Source organism: Pipra filicauda, unplaced genomic scaffold, assembly GCF_003945595.2.
Source record: "Pipra filicauda isolate LSUMZ 115617 unplaced genomic scaffold, ASM394559v2 scaffold431_size579624_pilon, whole genome shotgun sequence".
Lineage (NCBI taxonomy): Eukaryota > Metazoa > Chordata > Aves > Passeriformes > Pipridae > Pipra > Pipra filicauda.
In genome coordinates, this window is record NW_024104567.1 from 176,322 (window position 1) to 195,067 (window position 18,746).

At 39.8% G+C, this 18,746-nt stretch overlaps 1 protein-coding gene across 3 annotated transcripts in view; it reads left to right on the plus strand.

Annotated features, from left to right (window-relative positions):
* Positions 1-18,746, plus strand: part of KDM1A (lysine demethylase 1A) — a 48,234-nt gene that overhangs the window by 24,512 nt on the left and 4,976 nt on the right. For all 3 annotated transcript variants that reach the window (XM_027713619.2, XM_027713620.2, XM_027713621.2), the window contains 10 exons: positions 6,493-6,635; positions 7,156-7,246; positions 8,981-9,115; positions 11,089-11,162; positions 11,839-11,950; positions 12,311-12,443; positions 13,093-13,280; positions 13,707-13,821; positions 17,782-17,909; positions 18,267-18,413. In XM_027713619.2, the coding sequence (XP_027569420.1) occupies positions 6,493-6,635; positions 7,156-7,246; positions 8,981-9,115; positions 11,089-11,162; positions 11,839-11,950; positions 12,311-12,443; positions 13,093-13,280; positions 13,707-13,821; positions 17,782-17,909; positions 18,267-18,413 (1,266 nt within the window). The remainder of the gene's footprint in view (positions 1-6,492; positions 6,636-7,155; positions 7,247-8,980; positions 9,116-11,088; positions 11,163-11,838; positions 11,951-12,310; positions 12,444-13,092; positions 13,281-13,706; positions 13,822-17,781; positions 17,910-18,266; positions 18,414-18,746) is intronic.

Here is an 18,746-nt window from a genome sequence, read left to right on the forward strand (position 1 = left end):
TAACAAATTTAAATGAGATCTATTCTGATTTAGCATCTGTTTATGCACCTGAATGGTCTCTTTCCTCCCTTTTTATATTTTAAAATGTTCATTTGACGTGTAAAATGTTTTCTTGACAACAATTTGTCCTATAAGTGAGTTAGGAATCTCTGCATAATTGTTTTAGCTTTGGAAAACCAGCAAATTACAACATTACTTGTCCTTACAGTTTTTCAAAACTTCCTAAATTGTGGAGAAGTTAAACCAATGTCTGAGTAACGTGAGTAATGTGTGATTGGCAGCAACACATGATTTCTGTCTATAGTCGGTACCTAGAAAAATGAATAGATAAATCACTATTACAGTCTACTAATACAGCTTGAAATTCAGGGTCTTCTGTGAGAAGTCAGTCCAAGTTGTCTCTGATGTCTGGGACGTAATTGACTCTCGGCTCTTTTTCATCTGCTTCTTTTAGTTGTTCTTCACCTTTAATACAAAACTCACAAATTTGTTATTAATAGTTCAGTCAGTTTTAAGTGGGTATCGTGGGTAATTTTGCAGTTTTTCTTTGAAGCTGAAGGCCTAGTGATGATTCTTTGCAGTATAAATCTCTCTGTAGGAGATAGGTTCTATGGCTTGGTTTTATGAATTTTTTTCTGGAGCAGTCTTCAATCCTGCTTCTCAAATAACATTGGTTAGAACAATCACATTTAGTTTTAACTCATCTTTTTAGGTCTCTAACTTCTGTATTTCCTTTTACTTTTGCTTTTATCATTTTAAGCAGCATTTTATCATGTTGTACTGCAGAACAATTCTCTCCTATTGTAAAGTAAAACACACTGAATTTCAGGAAGGTCACTGTAACTTCAATGAAAGCAAATAGCAGCTTTCATTATGAAGAAACAATTGGCTGTTCAAAATCCCAGCATATGGAAATCTTTCAGAGGATGGGATCACTGATTTTGATAAGGGTCTTAGTTGCGTAATTGGATTAAATATAGTTTTACATCTTTTACTTTTCTGTTATCAAGCCACGCAGGGCTTGGGATTTTAACAGGATTCACAAATTCACAAGGCAGATTCCTGCCTCTCTGAATGTAAAAAATGAAACTGGAGAACAGTCATGTCCTTTTAGAACTTAAGCAGTCTCACCCAGCCTCTGAAACGATATGATCAGCTAGGATCTATAAGCAGCTAATTCTGAATTTTTGCTGATATTTATATATTTTTCTGGGATATGCATGAAAACTTTAAACATCTTATTTAAACAAAATAGGTGTAACAGTTTAACTTACATCCATATATTTAAGAAGTTAACACTCCTAAAGTAGCTCTCAACTTTAGCGATTTACATAAAGCCACAGTAAAACTCACTCAGGCTGCTTTAAACTAGGGTTTTGCTCATAAGAGTATACCAGGGGATCCAGAATGCACACCTGGCAAAGCAGCAACAGTTCTGGTTTAAGCTTGTCACCTGATAACAGGGACACACCTCTGCTGCTTAGCACAGGGACTAGGACAGATGCAGTTTAAATTTGAAACACTGTCTGTTGTTAGGCAGTTTCCTGTATTATATCTTTAGATTTTATCTCTCTTTCCACAAAGGTGGAAACTTCCAGCTAGAAACAGTTTACTTATTTTTCCCTTTTTTCTCTGGCAAAAACTGCCCCTGTCAAATAAGATATTTTTGAGCTAGGTATTCCACCAAATAAAGTCTACCCTTAAAGCTTCCTCAGCAGTCTCAAAAAACCTATCTGTAAAATACAGAAGAAACAAAAGAATGTTTACAGAGCTGTTTGAGCAGGGGGGGGGAGAGGGAAGGTAGCGCAGCTGTGCTCTCAACAGCTCTGCTGGAGAATCACTCCCCCCACACACACTGGAATTTTCTTATCACAGACAGTTGTTAGCAGTTACTTTAAAAACTCTATTTCTCCATTACATTTATGTATGTATTTTAAAACAATTTTGGTTATTTTAATGAACAACTTCAGAAAACAGTTAGTGAGACTATGTTATGAAATTGTAAGACAATTTCTTTCTCCAATCAGAAGGTTACAAAGTTGCAATTTTTACAAAACAGGATATTTTCATTCCCCTCCCAACTCTGAGGGAGTGAATAAAGTTTTTGCTTAGTTACCAAGCAACAGACCATCTCTATCATGTGAAATACACTCTGTTTCTCTCCCTGGCAAGGCTGAATCTTTTCAAGGGAGGGCTTTTTACTTTTGTTTTTCTTTTTTCTCCTGGCAAAGAACTTTGTTTCTTCACATACACACACACAGAGTAACAATAATATTGTGAGCTCACAAAAACACATTCCACAGACACTACAGTTAACACGAGAATTAACAGAAATATCAGTAGGCAGTTTTTTGCCCTCCCTTTTCTTCCCTCCCCAGTAGGGATCATCGTCTTCAGGCTTCCATGGCACCAAACTTGATTTGTTGCATATTTTTCTGTGTTTTATCTTACACACATTGTGAGACTGAAACAGCCAATATGAACAAAAAAATAGGTAACTCAGGCTGCGAAGAAGCAAGAAAAGAAGGTAGATGATGACTTTTAAGTTCGAAGGCTTATACAGGGATGGGCTTTGCTGTCTTGTTTTCTGCCCAGCCCCCATTGTTCTAATTTATCTCTGTCCCTCTCCATTCGCTTATATATCTTGATTTGAATTTCTTTTCTTAGTTGTTTTCTCGGTGGAGTTATCTGGTGGGAAAACTGCTTTTTCTGCAGCAGTGGCAATGGAGAGGGGGGGTACTTACTTCTTTTCTGTCTCCGGGAGTGAATTATTAAATTTTTCTGCATTTTTTTGCTTGGAGGTGTAGTTCAAGGACAATTTGTTACATCGGCAACCTGCTTATCTTTCTGGGCAACTGCGTTTCAGAGTTTTAGTTCTTATATGAATTATTGCATAGATTGTTGCCTCCCATACTCTTCTAAATCTTTCAAAGTCTCATGGAGCAAGTGTTAGGCAAACACACGAAATGCAACTTAACGCAGTAGCTTCAAAGCCTTATTTTCAGTACTATAACAGCACACGTCGTAAATTAAATTCAGCAACCTTGACATTCTTTCGGTTAAGGAGGACTTCCACGTAGATAGAACTACACTTTCCTCCTTCGTTACATGCTGACCCGTCATCGTTAAAATATAGTCCCCGGTGGCACCCCCGTTAGCTTACCTAATGAGGGTTCGAAAAAGTTCAGGTCCGGACCGTTTGGCGGGAACCACCCCGCTCTCTTCACCGGGCTCCGTTCCCCCTGTGCTCGCCCCACAGGTCCAATCTCTCTCTAGGAGAGTAAATCCTCTGCTCTTTCCCCCTCTAGGAGGGAAGTCATGGCAGCTCCTCTCTCTCGGAGAGGAATCCCTCCAAACTCTTTCTCGGAGTTGGAGATAAATCCTTTTTCAACGCTGCAATCACGTTGGGGTCACCATATGTCGCTGATAATGTCGGAACGGCCAAAGCGACACAGATATCAGACGTAGTCCAGGTGTAAGGTGAACAGGAAGCTGTTTATTGCTCTCAAGTGTTTCTTTTATACTCTTTGTACACTATCGTGCCACAACACAATTGGTCAAAAGTCTCAGGCATAAAAAACTGTAGACACTGCACACACTCTTATTGGTGACACTGAAGACACTGTCCATGCTGTGACATGCTATTGGTGACACTCTACACATTTTGATTGGTGACCTTTGGTCTGGGCTGCATTACGTTTGTTCCGTCCGGCATTACAATAAATATTTCCTAAAAGTTGTTTACATTCCTCATCACTAATTGCCAGGCTGCTGACAGGTTCTCTGTCAGCCCCGACAGGTGACTGTGAGTCGTGAGATATTTTTGGAATCCTTGGTGGCCCATTAGCCGACATGATCCCTTGGGCTGGGTGTGGAGGTGCTGGTGACTCCCCAGAGGGGAGTCATCACACCTGAGTTATTGGTGTGATGACAGGAACATCCTCCTATCTCACAGGCTTCTTAACACCCAGCTTATAGCCTGAGGGGTCAGGTGTGCTCTGGGCAGCTGCTGCAAATGATCTATTGTTAACAGTTCCTGGGAAATGACATAAAAGGTATAGAATACACAGGTTGGGTTACACCCACACAACTTTGTTTACAACTTGGGTTGCTCATTTTGTCTTTATTAGTATACTCCATGATGCTACTGCCCTGTGGAAACTCTGTGGAGGGCCTCTGTTCAACCTTAAGGCAGTGCTTAGCAGTAGCAAGTCCTGTTTTCCACAGTCTTCTACTGGGGACGTACACCAAGTCATGGCGCACAGAAAGAGGCTTTTACTTAAGACAGAAGCTGTAGCATCATCCTGTCCATCCCCAGGGTCTTCTCTTCAGAAGTAGAATCACTTATCTATGGACTGACTGTAAGAAAGTATCCTAGAAAACAAGTCATTTAGATCAAGCCTTTTCATTTTCAGCTCGCTCTTTTTTATCATTAAAAAACTCGAAAGGTCACAGTAGTGTGGACCCACTGAGTTAAAGTAGATCCTGGTGTTCAGGTGTGGTACTAGAATGCCAAGGTTAACTCAGCAGTGGATGTATCACAGGAATGTGACATTTAGGAACTGCCATTTGAGGCTTTCCCTACGCCTCTGCTATGCTCAGTAGCCTTGTTGAAGCTTTCTGGTATGCATAGGAAAATAGTCTCATAATTATGAAATACACGTTCTACCTAGAATCAAACCCAAATGTTTTTGGACAATAGTAGGTACAAGTTATATTTCTTACATAAATATGGAGTTACAAAATTGTTATCAAATATTGACTGGCAGGCACTAGCAGAGAGGATGGCATGGAGGAATCTTAAGTACAGATCTGGCTGAAGAAGTTTCAGCTTTAATACTGAGGGGGAGCAGTATTGACCTGGGTGATCAATATGATACAGGCCATTGGGGAAGATACTCAGTTTTTCACAAATGAGCAGAAATGTAAGCATGCATCTACATCTTGAAATTGTAGATGCAACAAGACTGAAGATAAGTATAGGGGTAGTTTGAAATACCATCGTATATAGTTAAAAATATAATCTGTGCTCCAGTAATCATATAATCTGTGTCTTCCATAGTGCTGTTGCATATAATATTCCAGCTTTTGAGTTTACAGTATGACAAAACTTTTATCAAGTTTTAAAAGCACATGATCTTGAGAAATGGATAGTGGACATAGAATAGAATATAATAGTGTAAAAAATGAGATCATTCATTTCTGAGACCTAATAACTTTAATGATAGGAGAATTAAGAAACTAGGAGAACCTTACATGGATTGCAGAGTAGGTGAGTCACTAATCTTTGACTGCCATGGGGTGGGGGAGGTATCTTCATTCTTAAAATCCTCTCAAAAACGGAGATGCATCAGAAATAGGGAAACTCATTTCATGATGCCTTAAGTCTCCAGGGATATGCCACCTGCAGATCAGTACAGGGTTTCTAAGACACTTCACCACAAAAATAGTGGGGGAATCAACATCTTAGTACAGGCGGGTGGAAAAGTTAGCTTGTGGTGCTTATGGGATGTAGGCAGAGATGAAGTATGACAGTAGTGAACCTTGGTGTTTCAGTCTGGGAAAATGCCAGAGAAGAAAGACTACAGGGCTGGAAGGTAATCACTGGCACAAGAATGAGGGGCCAGCTGCAAAGTGGGAGAGGAGTCATAATTAGAGCAATGAGATACCGATAGAACTTCCTAGTCAACACGGGGTATCCTTTGAGTTAGGACTGAATAATTAGAAACAAGACATCCGATCGAGCCGTAGGGATAGGCTTAGCGCTGTTAACAGGACCTCTCAAACTCTTTTTGTTCTGTTTAGCAGAACAATACTGGGAGCTTTCCCAGTATTTCTGAAGTGCATGCTTTTTTCTCCTTCTCGTGCTGTTCTTTCCCTTTGTCAGTGTTTTCTCTCTATGCTTTGTTTAACCCAGACTTGGTTTAACAGATGTGAGGTTTGCTCTTTCCAGCACATGAATTCTCATCACCTAACAGATATTTCCACACCGGCAGCACACACTATTTAACTGAGTATCATCAGTACAGTCAAATACCATGATTCTGGAAGTGTCCTGCTTCCTTCATTGTCCTAGAAAAGCTGGATTGGTAGTTCTTAGTCACACTGACCACTCCAAAAGATAAATTACAGCCCATCTACTTCAGTGAGCTATGCCAAGCCTCTTAAAGACTTGTGATTGTGTAGAGCCATCCTACCATCAGGGTGGTCTTTTGGCAAGTTTTTGTATCTATGATGAACACACCTTCATTCCAATAAGGAAATCTTTGTGAACCCGTTAGTTGGTTTAGTTTCCTCTTACAAGAGAAGTCTGTTGTCATGGTGGTTTGACACTGTGGTCAGACTTTTGACAAAATGACATTGTATTGTACAGACCTTGGTGTCTGACCGTTTGAGAGAGCTGAGGTTATTAAATTTCTCTTTGCAATGACTACTCTCAGCAACTGTATTATTTATGAATAGGTTAAGAACATTTGTTCTTTTGTCTCCTAGGTTCCCAAAGAGAAAGATGAAATGGTGGAGCAAGAATTTAACCGTCTACTGGAAGCCACATCCTATCTCAGTCATCAGCTGGATTTTAATGTTCTCAATAATAAGCCTGTCTCTCTAGGTCAGGCTCTGGAGGTTGTCATACAGTAAGTGACTTCTCTCTTTGTGGTAGACTTTCCTGTTTTGTGAATGAATTTCCAAAAATGCCTGAAACAATTGCGATGTTCCTAGGATAAGGATTACCCTCTTAATACAGCTGCTTGATCTCAGCTGAGCTCTTGTTTGCATATGTGTTTCTTGTTTATTGAAGAAAAATATGCCACAGAGCAAATCTCTCTTCTTGAAAGTTTACTGAAAATTATTGCTGCAGTGATGAATAGTGGATACTTGACTCAGTGTGCATACAGCCCACTTACATTACTTGAAAGCTATTGGCAATTGTAATGGCCTTTAATAATAGCAGGTGACTTCAAATTCACATTTAGCTAGTCATGTATCCCTTATTTACAGAAACTTGTATCAATTTTCCAGTTGTCATACAAGTATTAACTAAAATATCCCATGACAAGTACTTTTATTGCATTCCGCTAATTTGATTGTGATAATGAGTTCTCATTAACACAAGGATTTTCTGATGAACTGACTTTCACTTATCACCTTTTCCAGATTGCAGGAGAAGCACGTGAAGGATGAGCAGATAGAACACTGGAAAAAAATTGTGAAAACACAGGAAGAATTGAAAGATCTTCTTAACAAGGTCAGATGATGACATTTAGAATAAGACAATAGCATTGTGTTCCTGAGAAAGTGCCAAATTTACAAAAATGTCCAAAGAAAAATACCAGAAAGTTGCTATTAATGCTGTTCTTAAAATACCTCTTTGCTTAAGACCTGCTTAGAAGCCCTGTTAGGACAGGGCTCCTTCTTGAGGAGGAACATAATTGATTAGGCAGAAAACCATAGAATGTAAATACAGGAAAAGAAAGGAAGAGGACAGACTTGATAAACTGTGATGTTTTGTAGCTTCCTTTAGAGATGCTGATAATGGCTGAAGCTTTTGAGAGGTTATTTAAAAATGTGTACTGTCTTTACTACAAATCCGATTCGTAGTATGAAACACTGGGTTAGACCTCCTTCTGATACTTTTGCTTGTGGTAGGTGACATATTTTCTTCTCTGTGGAAGTTTTTCAAATGAAAAATTGTTGTAGACAACTCTAATATTAAGTTATCTGCAACATAATTAGTAATAAATCAATGTTGGGTTTAAGGCATGTTGTTTGGGGGTTGGTGGTATTTATTATCGTTTCTTGGAGGTAGAATTGCATGTAAGTAACATCTGCCAAAACTAGGAAATCTCTTCAGTATAATGGCATAGCTTGAGGTGAATATGCATTTTACACAGTTTTCCATTCATTCCATTCATGGCTGAGCTTCGCGAACGAAGATTTGGGAAGGCTCTAGCCACATTTGTTACAGGCACGTTGGTGACTTATGAGGCCAATACGAGATAGACATATCCGATTGCAAAAGGCACAGTAGAAAGACTCTTTAGGTGGTATATTCTGCAGAACACGATTCTTTCTGCGTTGCTTTTTCTCCTCGAGAGTGATCCTGCGTGCGTTCTCGAAGGAGACAGCTGCGTTATAGATGGTGTTTCTCCAGGCCTCCCGATTGGAGGCCAGAGTAGATCAATTATGGTGATCAATATGGCCAAGGCTGAGATGTTGTTTCAAGGAGTCCTTGTATCTTTTCTTCGGAGCTCCTCTCTTGCGGCAGCCAGCGGCAAGTTCACCATAAAGCAAGATCTTAGGGAGGCAGTGGTTGGTCCTTCATCCTTGAGACGTGCCCTGCCCAGCGCAGCTGTGTTCTCATCAACATGGCTTCTATACTTGTGACTGCTGCTTGCTCTAGAACAGATGTATTGGTTACATAATCTGACCAGTAGATGTTTAAGATTGTTCGGAGGCAGCGTTGATGGAAGCGTTCCAGAAGTCGCAGGTGGTGGCGGTAGATGACCCATGATTCGGAACCATACAAGAGAGTAGACAACACTATGGCTCTGTAAACACTGATCTTGGTACTTTTCTTCAAGTGTTTATTACGCCATACTCTTCTGTGAAGTTTTCCAAAAGCACTATATGCCTTTGCTAACCTGTTGTCTATCTCTCCGTCAATCTTCCCATCCGAGGAGATGAGGCTACCAAGGTAATTAAACTGTTGGACTGATTTGAGTTCTGATTGGCCAATGGTGATGTGGGGATGATGGGGGACTTCCAGAGGTGCAGGTTGATGGAGAACCTCTGTCTTCTTTAAGCTGATTTCCAGCCCAAAGAGCTCAGCAGCATCTGCAAAGCAGGATGTTAAACGCTGCAGAGCTGCTTCTGTGTGGGCGACAAGGGCGGCATCATTTTACACAGTAACTTATTGAAATCTAACTTTCCACATATTTTTTCCCCTCTCTTTCTTCCTTTTCTCGCTCTGTCTGAAAAGATGGTGAATTTAAAAGAGAAGATTAAAGAACTTCATCAGCAGTATAAGGAAGCATCAGAGGTGAAGCCACCTCGGGATATTACAGCGGAATTCCTTGTGAAAAGCAAACACAGAGATCTGACTGCACTTTGCAAGGTAAAGGATGACATACATATAGCATGTTTGTCTGCTTCCTGAGGACTTCAGCAGCCAGGTAAAATTAACCAATGTAAATGTTTCCACATCTCTCGTTCTGATCCAGTGCTTTCAAGAGAATGTGGTAGTAACTCTGGGTTGTTACACTGATAGGGCTGCATTGAGTACTTTTAGGTGGGGAGTATTAGCATGTTGAAAACTCGGTTTTGAGTAACAGTGCGCTGGCTTGTGTCAGACAGCACTTAATGTTTTGAAGGTGAAATTTTATGTCAGGCTTGATCTTTTGGTACAGCTGGGTCTCACAACAGTCTGGAAATAAAATCCGCATTTGAAGAGAAATAGCTTTTCTCTAAGATAAAAAAGGTGGTTTACGAATAAAAGACTTCTTTCTATCCAAAGATTATTTTGTACAGAGCTCTATCTTGACAAGCAGAGTTAGTTGGCCCTCTCTGGGGGTATCTTGATGTAGAAATGTGCTTTAAAAAGGAAACCTCAAAAACTGTTCTTTCTATGATATCTTGCTGGTTTAAAGGTAAACCTTTGGGAGAAATGAACCCAACTCAAGAGAGATTACAAGTCAGTGTTACAATTTACTAAAAAGATTACAGTACAGTGATACACAGAAAAACTGGTTTTAACCCACAAAAACAGATGTATAACCCAGCACTCTGGGACAAGAACAGAACAGTGTTCATTAGCCCCTGTGCTGACCACCATGTGGCCCCTCTGGGTGCAAAGTAAAAGGAAAAGAAAACCTGTTGGTCCAGATGATGGTTGCAGTTCTGTCAAAGTTCTGGTCCTCCTCTGGATCCAACGAGTGGTACCAGAAGTCCCAAAACTCAGTTTATATATGCTCAAGTTCAGATGAGAATGCCCAGTACCTCCCCCAGGGCGGAGAGCTTCACAATGGATGATTTAACTCTCTGAGTCATGGGATATTTTTGGAATCTCTGATGGCCTAGGTGTTGCAGCTGCTCATTATGCCAGCCCGTTGTGGCCCATTAGCAGAGGTGACCCCTCAGGCTTCGTGTGAAGGTGTTAATGCCTTTCCGGAGAGGAGTTGTCACAGCTGAATCACTGGTTTGCAAACAAAAGAACACTCCCTTGCCTCACAGGGTTTCTTTAACACCCAGCTTGTAGCCTGAGGTGTGCCCTGGGCAGCTGCTGCAAAATATCCAGTTAATAACGGTCCATCGTAAGTGACATAGAGGATGTAGAATACAAATTTTGGTTATACCCACATAGTGATAAACTGGTCCCAGACCCTGTAACTAGGACAGATACTGACAGACCTCTTGCTAACCCAGGTCAGGTAGAACCAAGGATCATTTTTCAGATACTGAAGATATGTACCTTTATTTGGAAGCTCAGCGTGCATGTGTATACATAAGTAGTGGCTCTCCTATTTTGTCACCAGTGAACAGCTTTGTGCTCTCGTTGCTTTTGTTGGACACCCCCAAGTTATTCTGCCTTGAAGGAAAATGACTGTTGCCTTTATACCTAGTTCTACTAATGTTTTTTTAAAATCAGGAAGAAGCTTGAATTAGATCCTGTCTTTATCTTTTATGCATGGTTACTTCTGCTTTGGAAATCTCCATATTCAATATTAGCTATAATTTTTTAGGAGAGAAAGAAAAATAGAAGAAACATCTTGTGGAATATGAAGCTTTTAGTACCACAGGAACCCTTAAAATATTAGGACTGTAAGGGACCTTCAAATCTGAGTGTCTAAATTCCTAAAATATCACCAGAGTAATATTTTCTGCAGTGTGGTACAGAGTATATTCAAACAGCAGAAGAGCAAAATATGCTGGATTAAATGTTGAAAAAATAACAAACCTGATTTAGCTTCCACTAAATCCATGAATCTTACAGTAATTTCTCTTGAGATTAGGTCCAGTCTGATGCTACATGATGTCTTCAAATCCTTTTACGTGTAAACTGATTTTAATGGTAGCTTTTAATCTTACTAGGAGTATGATGAATTGGCAGAAACACAAGGAAAGCTGGAAGAGAAATTACAAGAACTGGAAGCCAATCCACCAAGGTAAAGATACAAACTAAAAAAAAATACTCAGGAAAGCAGTTCTTTTACTACTTTTCTATGAGTTTCAAAAATTGCTATGGTATGCTTTAATTATGGTAACTCAAGGGGTTAGGAAGGTACAAACATGGAGTTTGAGCTCCTTCAGCTTTAGAACTCAACTTCCTCTTTTTTTAGAGGTGACTTGAGCAGAGAAGGTGTTTCTGAGCTAGGGCGATTCAGTAGGAACCCTGACAGTAACCAGTGCCTGATCTCAAGAGGCCTTTGAGACCTGAAATCCCTGTCAGTAATGATAGCATACAATCCTACTTACTTTGGCAAAGAATTATTATTCTGTTCTGTGCTCTGTGTGATTTTACTAGGTTTTTTTGTCATTGTCTTTATGCATGCTGCTTAAGCCATTACTTATGTAACCTGTTTTATTTTTAAAGTTAAGTTTGTAGCTTCCCGCTAGAGTATGAACTCTACTTTAAAAATCTGAATTTGCTGGGGTTTGATCCTCAGCTTTCATGAAGGAGGTCCAAATGTTTGAAACAGAATCTACTTGTGTTGTTTGTTAATGTTTTTATTTCTTCACCAAGGAGGGACACAATCATTTTTGTTTGAGGAGAAATTTTCAGAAGCAATGCATTTACAACATCCTCTAGCAAACTGGATGTGTTATCTTTGTTTTTTCTAGTGATGTTTATTTGTCATCAAGAGACAGACAAATACTTGACTGGCATTTTGCAAACCTAGAATTTGCTAATGCTACACCCCTCTCTACACTTTCACTGAAGCACTGGGACCAGGTAGGTAATCAGTGTATTTATTCAGCAATTTACTAAAAACTTCAGCTATTTTATTTCATTCTCATGAAAGTTTCTCAGTGTTAATAGTTTCTAACTGTTAGGTCCTGTCTGCTTTTGTGTAGATACTGAATTCTTACGTGATTATTATTTGCTGATGAAATTCCAGACAGCTTTTTGTTAGTGCCAAACCAATCTTTAACGGTAGTCTGCTGAAAGTTTCTATACTTGTTACCTGACTAATAACCAGAAGGGATTTCACATTTATTTGACTCTGAAAGAATTTTTCCGTTGTGTAGAGTTGTTGATTATTTTCTCTTGATTTAGGGCACTTCATTATAAATTTATGCCTCTTTATTTTAGGATGATGACTTTGAATTCACAGGCAGTCACTTGACTGTGAGGAATGGATATTCCTGTGTGCCTGTAGCCTTGGCAGAAGGGTTGGATATTAAATTAAACACAGCAGTTCGACAGGTTCGCTATACGGCATCAGGTATGTGAAACCTCCATTATACATTTGGGGTTAGATAAGCAGACATGGTCGTTATTGGGATTAATTGTGTAGAAAGTTGTTAGAGATTTGTCTTGAATGTTTTTTTGCTTATTTCTATGACTCATTTGACATAGTCCATTTCAGTTGTATTTACTGATTGTTCACATTCGTTCTTTTATTTCTTTACATCATCGATCAAAGCATTTGGAGTAAGTGGTCTGAGACTGCTTAAGGCTTGGTGCCACAGAATCTGGTATTAAAAATATAAATTAATATAATGGAAAGAATGTATCTTTTTGTTGTTTTTCAAAACATTAGGCTTGGGAAACTGTGAGCTGGAAGAGCAATGCAATGAGAGGCTCACTCCCTACTTGCTGTTTATTTATGCGTATCTTTAAATATCATTTACTGGATGAACTTTTAGGCTTATCCCAGTTAAGGCCATTTTCAGATGCTGTATTAATTACCTTTTCTGCAGTGGAACTAAGTGGTCAGTAACATTCACTTGCCTGCAAGTTAAGCAGTTGTTAGTGTAAAGCTCTCTCAATAAACAAAATATTTTCCAATGTGGTTATGGTAGTTTCTTTAATTTTTAATCCAATGCTCTTGCCTCCTGGCCTATTAAATTGTTTTTCTCTCCCCTTTCCAGGCTGTGAAGTAATAGCTGTAAATACGCGATCTACCAGCCAGACCTTCATTTATAAGTGTGATGCTGTGCTGTGCACTCTGCCCTTAGGAGTGTTGAAACAGCAGCCTCCAGCAGTTCAGTTTGTGCCACCTCTTCCAGAGTGGAAAACTTCTGCAGTGCAGCGTATGGGATTTGGCAACCTGAACAAGGTGAGCTGTCACTGAGGAAACTGCAGTAGTTCAGGGGTTGCCATGGGTAAAATCTGAAATGTGGGTGGAATATGTGGTGGTGAAGAGGAAGAATGTCTTTCCCATGGCTATTTTGCTAGGATTTGATGATGAAATTTGTCTGAAGAACTGTAAGGGCCTCCTCTCTATTTTCCAGGTTTTAAAGAGTTAAATTGCAGAAGTAGGTCTGCTGGATCTTGTTAACCAGCAAATTGGTAAACTATGAGAGCACACTAACCTGTGGGAAAGCAGTGTAGGCGCACACCTCCATATTATGTACATGCAGTATATATTCACCAGATTTCCCTTTCTTGACCTGTCCAGTGATATAAACATCAATGAATGCAGTTGTCTTTATTTCTTCTGTCCTTAGTTCTTCTCCTAACTGTTGATACTCTTTCTTTCTAGGTTGTGTTATGTTTTGATCGTGTCTTCTGGGATCCGAGTGTCAATTTGTTTGGCCATGTTGGGAGCACTACTGCAAGCAGAGGAGAACTTTTCCTCTTTTGGAACCTGTACAAAGGTATCTGTGGTGCATGTCTACTTTTGCGAGTGTCTCATTTGTGTAGTTTCAGATCTAGAAAAGATGTTTTAAGATGCTGTCAGTGTTCACATATGGATATGATAAGAAGATAGTATTGTAGGAAGACAAATGGAAGCAGAGAGCAGCACTGACTGCAAACAGTTCTGTAGTAGATTAGGGCAGCACATAGCTGAATGTGAGTTTACTGATGCTAGATTCCAGGCTGTGCATGTTAAATTGCATTACGACTATCTACTGTAATACTTGCACTTCTGTAGCTACTTTATTGTCTTACACTTTGTTGGAGTTGTCCTGTGACCTACTCAGTGTTACCTTCCATTAAGCATCTATTAGTTGCCACTGGTATTCTGGAACCACTCAACTTCCAGTGTTGTCCTAATTATCTACTTTGTCAGGAGGGTGCATTGAGTTCTCCAAGGAAAGGTGATTTGTCACTGCAGCATTTCTGAATTAAAAGCCATTTCTTAGTTCATAAGTGTATTTGAAATTGAGTTTTTTCTCTGGCCACTTGATAAGATAACTAACACTTTTTTCAGATGTAAGAGGTGCTATTGATCTGTGTATTCCTTTAAGTGGCTGAGTGCAGAACTCAATACTTGCAAGTTATACTCCTTCAGTTTGTTGGGGAGTACAGTGCAGCCTTTGGAGTACTGAACACCTGGATTTCAGTGGAGCAGACTGGAGGCTTTGGGGATAGCTCTGTTCCTCTTGCTGAGCAATGCCATTCCAGCTTGATGAGCTGCAGGCCCATCCACATGGTTAAGCTGCAGTGTGCCCCCCCCAGGCAAGCTGTGGGGTCTCCAGTTTGTTGAATGGATGACCTTGGTTCCTGTTTTGAGCAGCAAACTAGTTGTGACTGTAAACTATGGGTCTCAGACTGACAGATAATTTTAGAACTCCTCTTTAGAAAATGCTTAAGTAGGCAAAAGGTATTGATTGCTCTGCCTGTTTCTACAGATGAACTTTGCCATTAGTAGTTTTGGTTTATCTGCAGCTGATGCTGCCACAATAGATTGTCAGGAGATCTCTGCAGTAAGCATACTGGTTTTTTTATTGCCATATACCAGACTAAAAGCAAAAGTGTATATACAGTGAGCCTATTAAATGAGATATATTTGTCTTGCAGATGACCAGGCGGTTTTCTTCCTTTCTGTCATAGGCAGGCCAGATTTTTCTTTTAACTGCAAAAAAATTACTGTGCAAGGACAGTACCTTTCTAGGGTATTGAATTGTAAAAATGTTTGATAAGACTTCACTGGAGAAATACAAGTAATGAGCCTTGGATAGCAAGGCTGTTCATGTGGCTTTTGTGGCTTTAGGATGGCTTTATTACATCCTTAACAAGTAGTGTGGAGGTTTTGGTTTAAGGTGGAAAGACCATGTCACATAGAAAGGTTTTGCTGCTAGGTTCCAACCCTTCTTTCTCATGAAAATAGGCAGAGCAGGTAAAAATAAAACAGCAATGCAGTAAAACCCCATGCTGAAGCACAAGTCAGGTGGCTGAAATTGAAAACAACAATTACCATTTATCGTGGATAGTTGGGAGGCAGTTAACGTGGTTAGACTGAAATATTGAAGTAGACCTGACTGAACTTGTGAAGCTGCTGTTTATTGCTGTCATAGTCTGTATTTCTGTAGCTGTAGTATTTTAGGCAGAAACTCTGTAAACTGATTGAAGAAGTTATTAATCCAGAAACAAGAAGTGTAGCAGAAGATAGAATTATCGCAGCATATGCTGCATGAACTCCTTGGGTTGTCAGAGACCAGTTGATCTCTGAGAAGTGTTTAAAGATATATGGGGGAATGGATCAGGTAAATAGACTACACCTGTCTGTACTGCCTGCCCTGTTATAGGTCAGACAAGAGTCCTCCCAGTGGTTTCAGTATAGCCCAGGGTAATGCCTTCTGAGAACACCTGTTGGCTCAGGAATGCTGTGACTAGCCCAGAGCAGCTGACCCATGCTGCTGGTGCCTCTCACTCTGCCACACTCTTGGGTTATTGACATAGCTGTGAAGATGGAGAAACTCCATCCACAGGGCAGAGGAACGCCTGGCAGAAATGTTCAGTGTTTTCTGGAATCCTATAACGTTTCAGTCTCTGTTTTCTTGCCTGACTCTTCTATTTTTCCTAGAGATGAGATAGAGAAAGGGCCTCATCATCATATCTCTGTGATTGCTGATCTCTGGCTAAACCGCGTTCTTGGTATTTGGTATCAAGACTTGGTAAACATCACTGCCTCAAGGAGAGAATTTCTTGGGGAGCAGTGACACGTGCTCATCATACAAGAAGCTTTTCTGAGCAGCACTTGGGTATTTGCATAGCAAAATAGTAATTGTTCTGCTACAGCCATCTGCCTTTCTGTTACAGTTGCGAACTTACCAGGTGGCTGAATAGCAGTATTTTCAGGTCTAGATAAATGCTTACAAAAAAGGAAGGATTTCCATAGGGGTTGTCTGGATACAAGTTTTCAGTGAAAAATTCACTGGAAGCTGCATTTTGAATACATAGTTGTTCCATCAAGAAAAAATATGTTGACTGAATAGTTGCTAAGACGTTCAGGATCTCATTGTGTCAGGGATGGCAAACTAGGAAAGACTTGGCTGCTGAAATGACAAAAAAAATCCCCAATGCCTATGGATGATAGGAAACCAGTTTTTTGTTCTTTCCTTCAATTGTTTGCAAGGCTGGCCTTAATCTTTCAGAAAATTGAGTTAAATTAGAGGAGCAATCCTGTATCTTTTTTCTCTAGTCCTGCATATTTAAGTGTCTTAATTGTGTCTGAAGTAGTGTAATTATCAGAATTTCAAAGGCTTTTGTTTTTAACCAGAATACTTTATTGGGTATTTCAACCTGTGTATTGAAGCTGAACTTCTCCCAGTTGTCTTTAAGGACTTGATGGGAATGTACACCAGGAGATCTTCATCTATACCAGGACAGAACAAATTCACTAATCACATTGGAAACTTGTACAAACATTAAAGCCAGGTTTTTAACAGGGACTTTTATTTTCCATTTCAACATGCTTGATGTCTGTTTCTAGTTGTAGTATTTTCTTTGCTAAATTTAAGAGTTCATAAATACCTCCAGGAGGAGAATGATCAACTGAGAGAGTTTTCATTAAGTAACTGTGCTGAGATCTGAATCGCTTGTAAATACCTGTTTCTTGCCCCTGAGTTATTTTGGTGTTTCTTCAATACTTACCTAAAATTCTCTGTGACTTTGTGACTACCAGAAATGTGAGCTTACTCTTACCGCAGCTGGCCAGAGGGAAAACAACATAATCTCTTTCGTGTATATCCTGGAATCACATTACTGCTCTTAACCACAGCGTCTCATGGCTGCTGAGTTATTTGATACCTGTCCATTTGACTTCTGAATTCTTCTCAGAATTGCTTCTTTTCTGGAAATTGTTCTACTGCTCATTGTTTTCACTCCATTGAGATTATTTCATGTGAATGTTCTTTGTTAAAAAGGAAATCTAAATATTTGTATGAGGGAAGTACTTACACTGGTAACTCAACTGCTCTGCTGCAGTTAATCATGCCTAAATTAGACTGTTTGGAAGGTACTGAGTTCCCTTAAATGTGGCACAGTTGGGTGTTAAATCCCAGTGGACACTTCTATGTCAAACAAGTGATATCTTAACTGAAGAAATCCTCTCTTCTGCTTGCTATGCTTCCTGATGTGTGTATTTATTTTGTAATACATCAGTTCTCTTGATAATTCTAAATAGCACCATGGCATATATAAATACATTTTCCTTTTGTTATTTTGACATGATACTAGAAGATTTAGGACTACTTTTGTCGGATTTGTTTAGTTTCTAACCTTGTGACTTACCTGCAGATCTTGGATAGCCAAGTCCAACTTGTCTGATTAAAATGTTCGATTTCAGTAATTGAAGTGTTTTTTTCTCTCTCCTTCCCCACCCCCCACAGCGCCAATTTTGTTGGCCTTAGTAGCAGGAGAAGCAGCGGGGATCATGGAGAATATCAGTGATGATGTCATTGTTGGTCGGTGCCTTGCTATTCTCAAGGGCATATTTGGCAGCAGCGCTGTGCCCCAGGTCAGTACAGGCAGTGGCTTGGGCTGAAGGAGTAGGAAGGTGCATTGTCATCATGTTGATAATGGGAGAAGAAACAAAGAAAGTAGTATATACACAGTGGGTGTGAGCAGCTGTACAAGGTGTGAGTTCCAGTTGAGAAGCTATGTGCAGCAGGGTCTGGTGATATATTGGGAAGGAGTAAGGAATCACCACGAAAGATTTAGTTTAGTGTGTGTTAGAATATAAACATGAAATTCCACCCTTAGTATCAACCGAAGGACTTTGTTCCTTATATTGTTGCAATTTGCATCATTTGTATTTGGCGCAAACTGTAGAACTTGCAATGTCTCAACAACTGAAGTTCCTGTCTTGTCTCAGCCTAAAGAGACCGTGGTGTCCCGCTGGCGTGCCGACCCATGGGCCCGGGGATCATACTCCTATGTAGCAGCTGGATCCTCTGGAAATGACTATGATTTGATGGCTCAGCCAATTACTCCAGGGCCAGCCATTCCAGGTGCTCCACAGGTGAGAATATGTTTCAGTTATTTTTAGAAAAAGTTCAAAATAGGATGATTTCTCTGAGTAATTTGCATGCATATCTAGACACAAGTTTAGATAACTTGCATCTTATGATGAATTATTAAAACCTGTAAAATAATTTTTCTGTCCATGAGTTCTGCCATCACAGGTTTGGTGTCATTTGTTTGCTAAAAAAAAGAGCATTTTTATTCAGAAAGTCAGTGTGGTAATGTCTGAACGGAGTATTTAGTATTACACGTGTGTTTCATCCTCTGTATTTTTATTGTCCATCACCATATTTAAGTGAGTTGTAGTGATTTGAAAGAGGGTGAAGGCCAG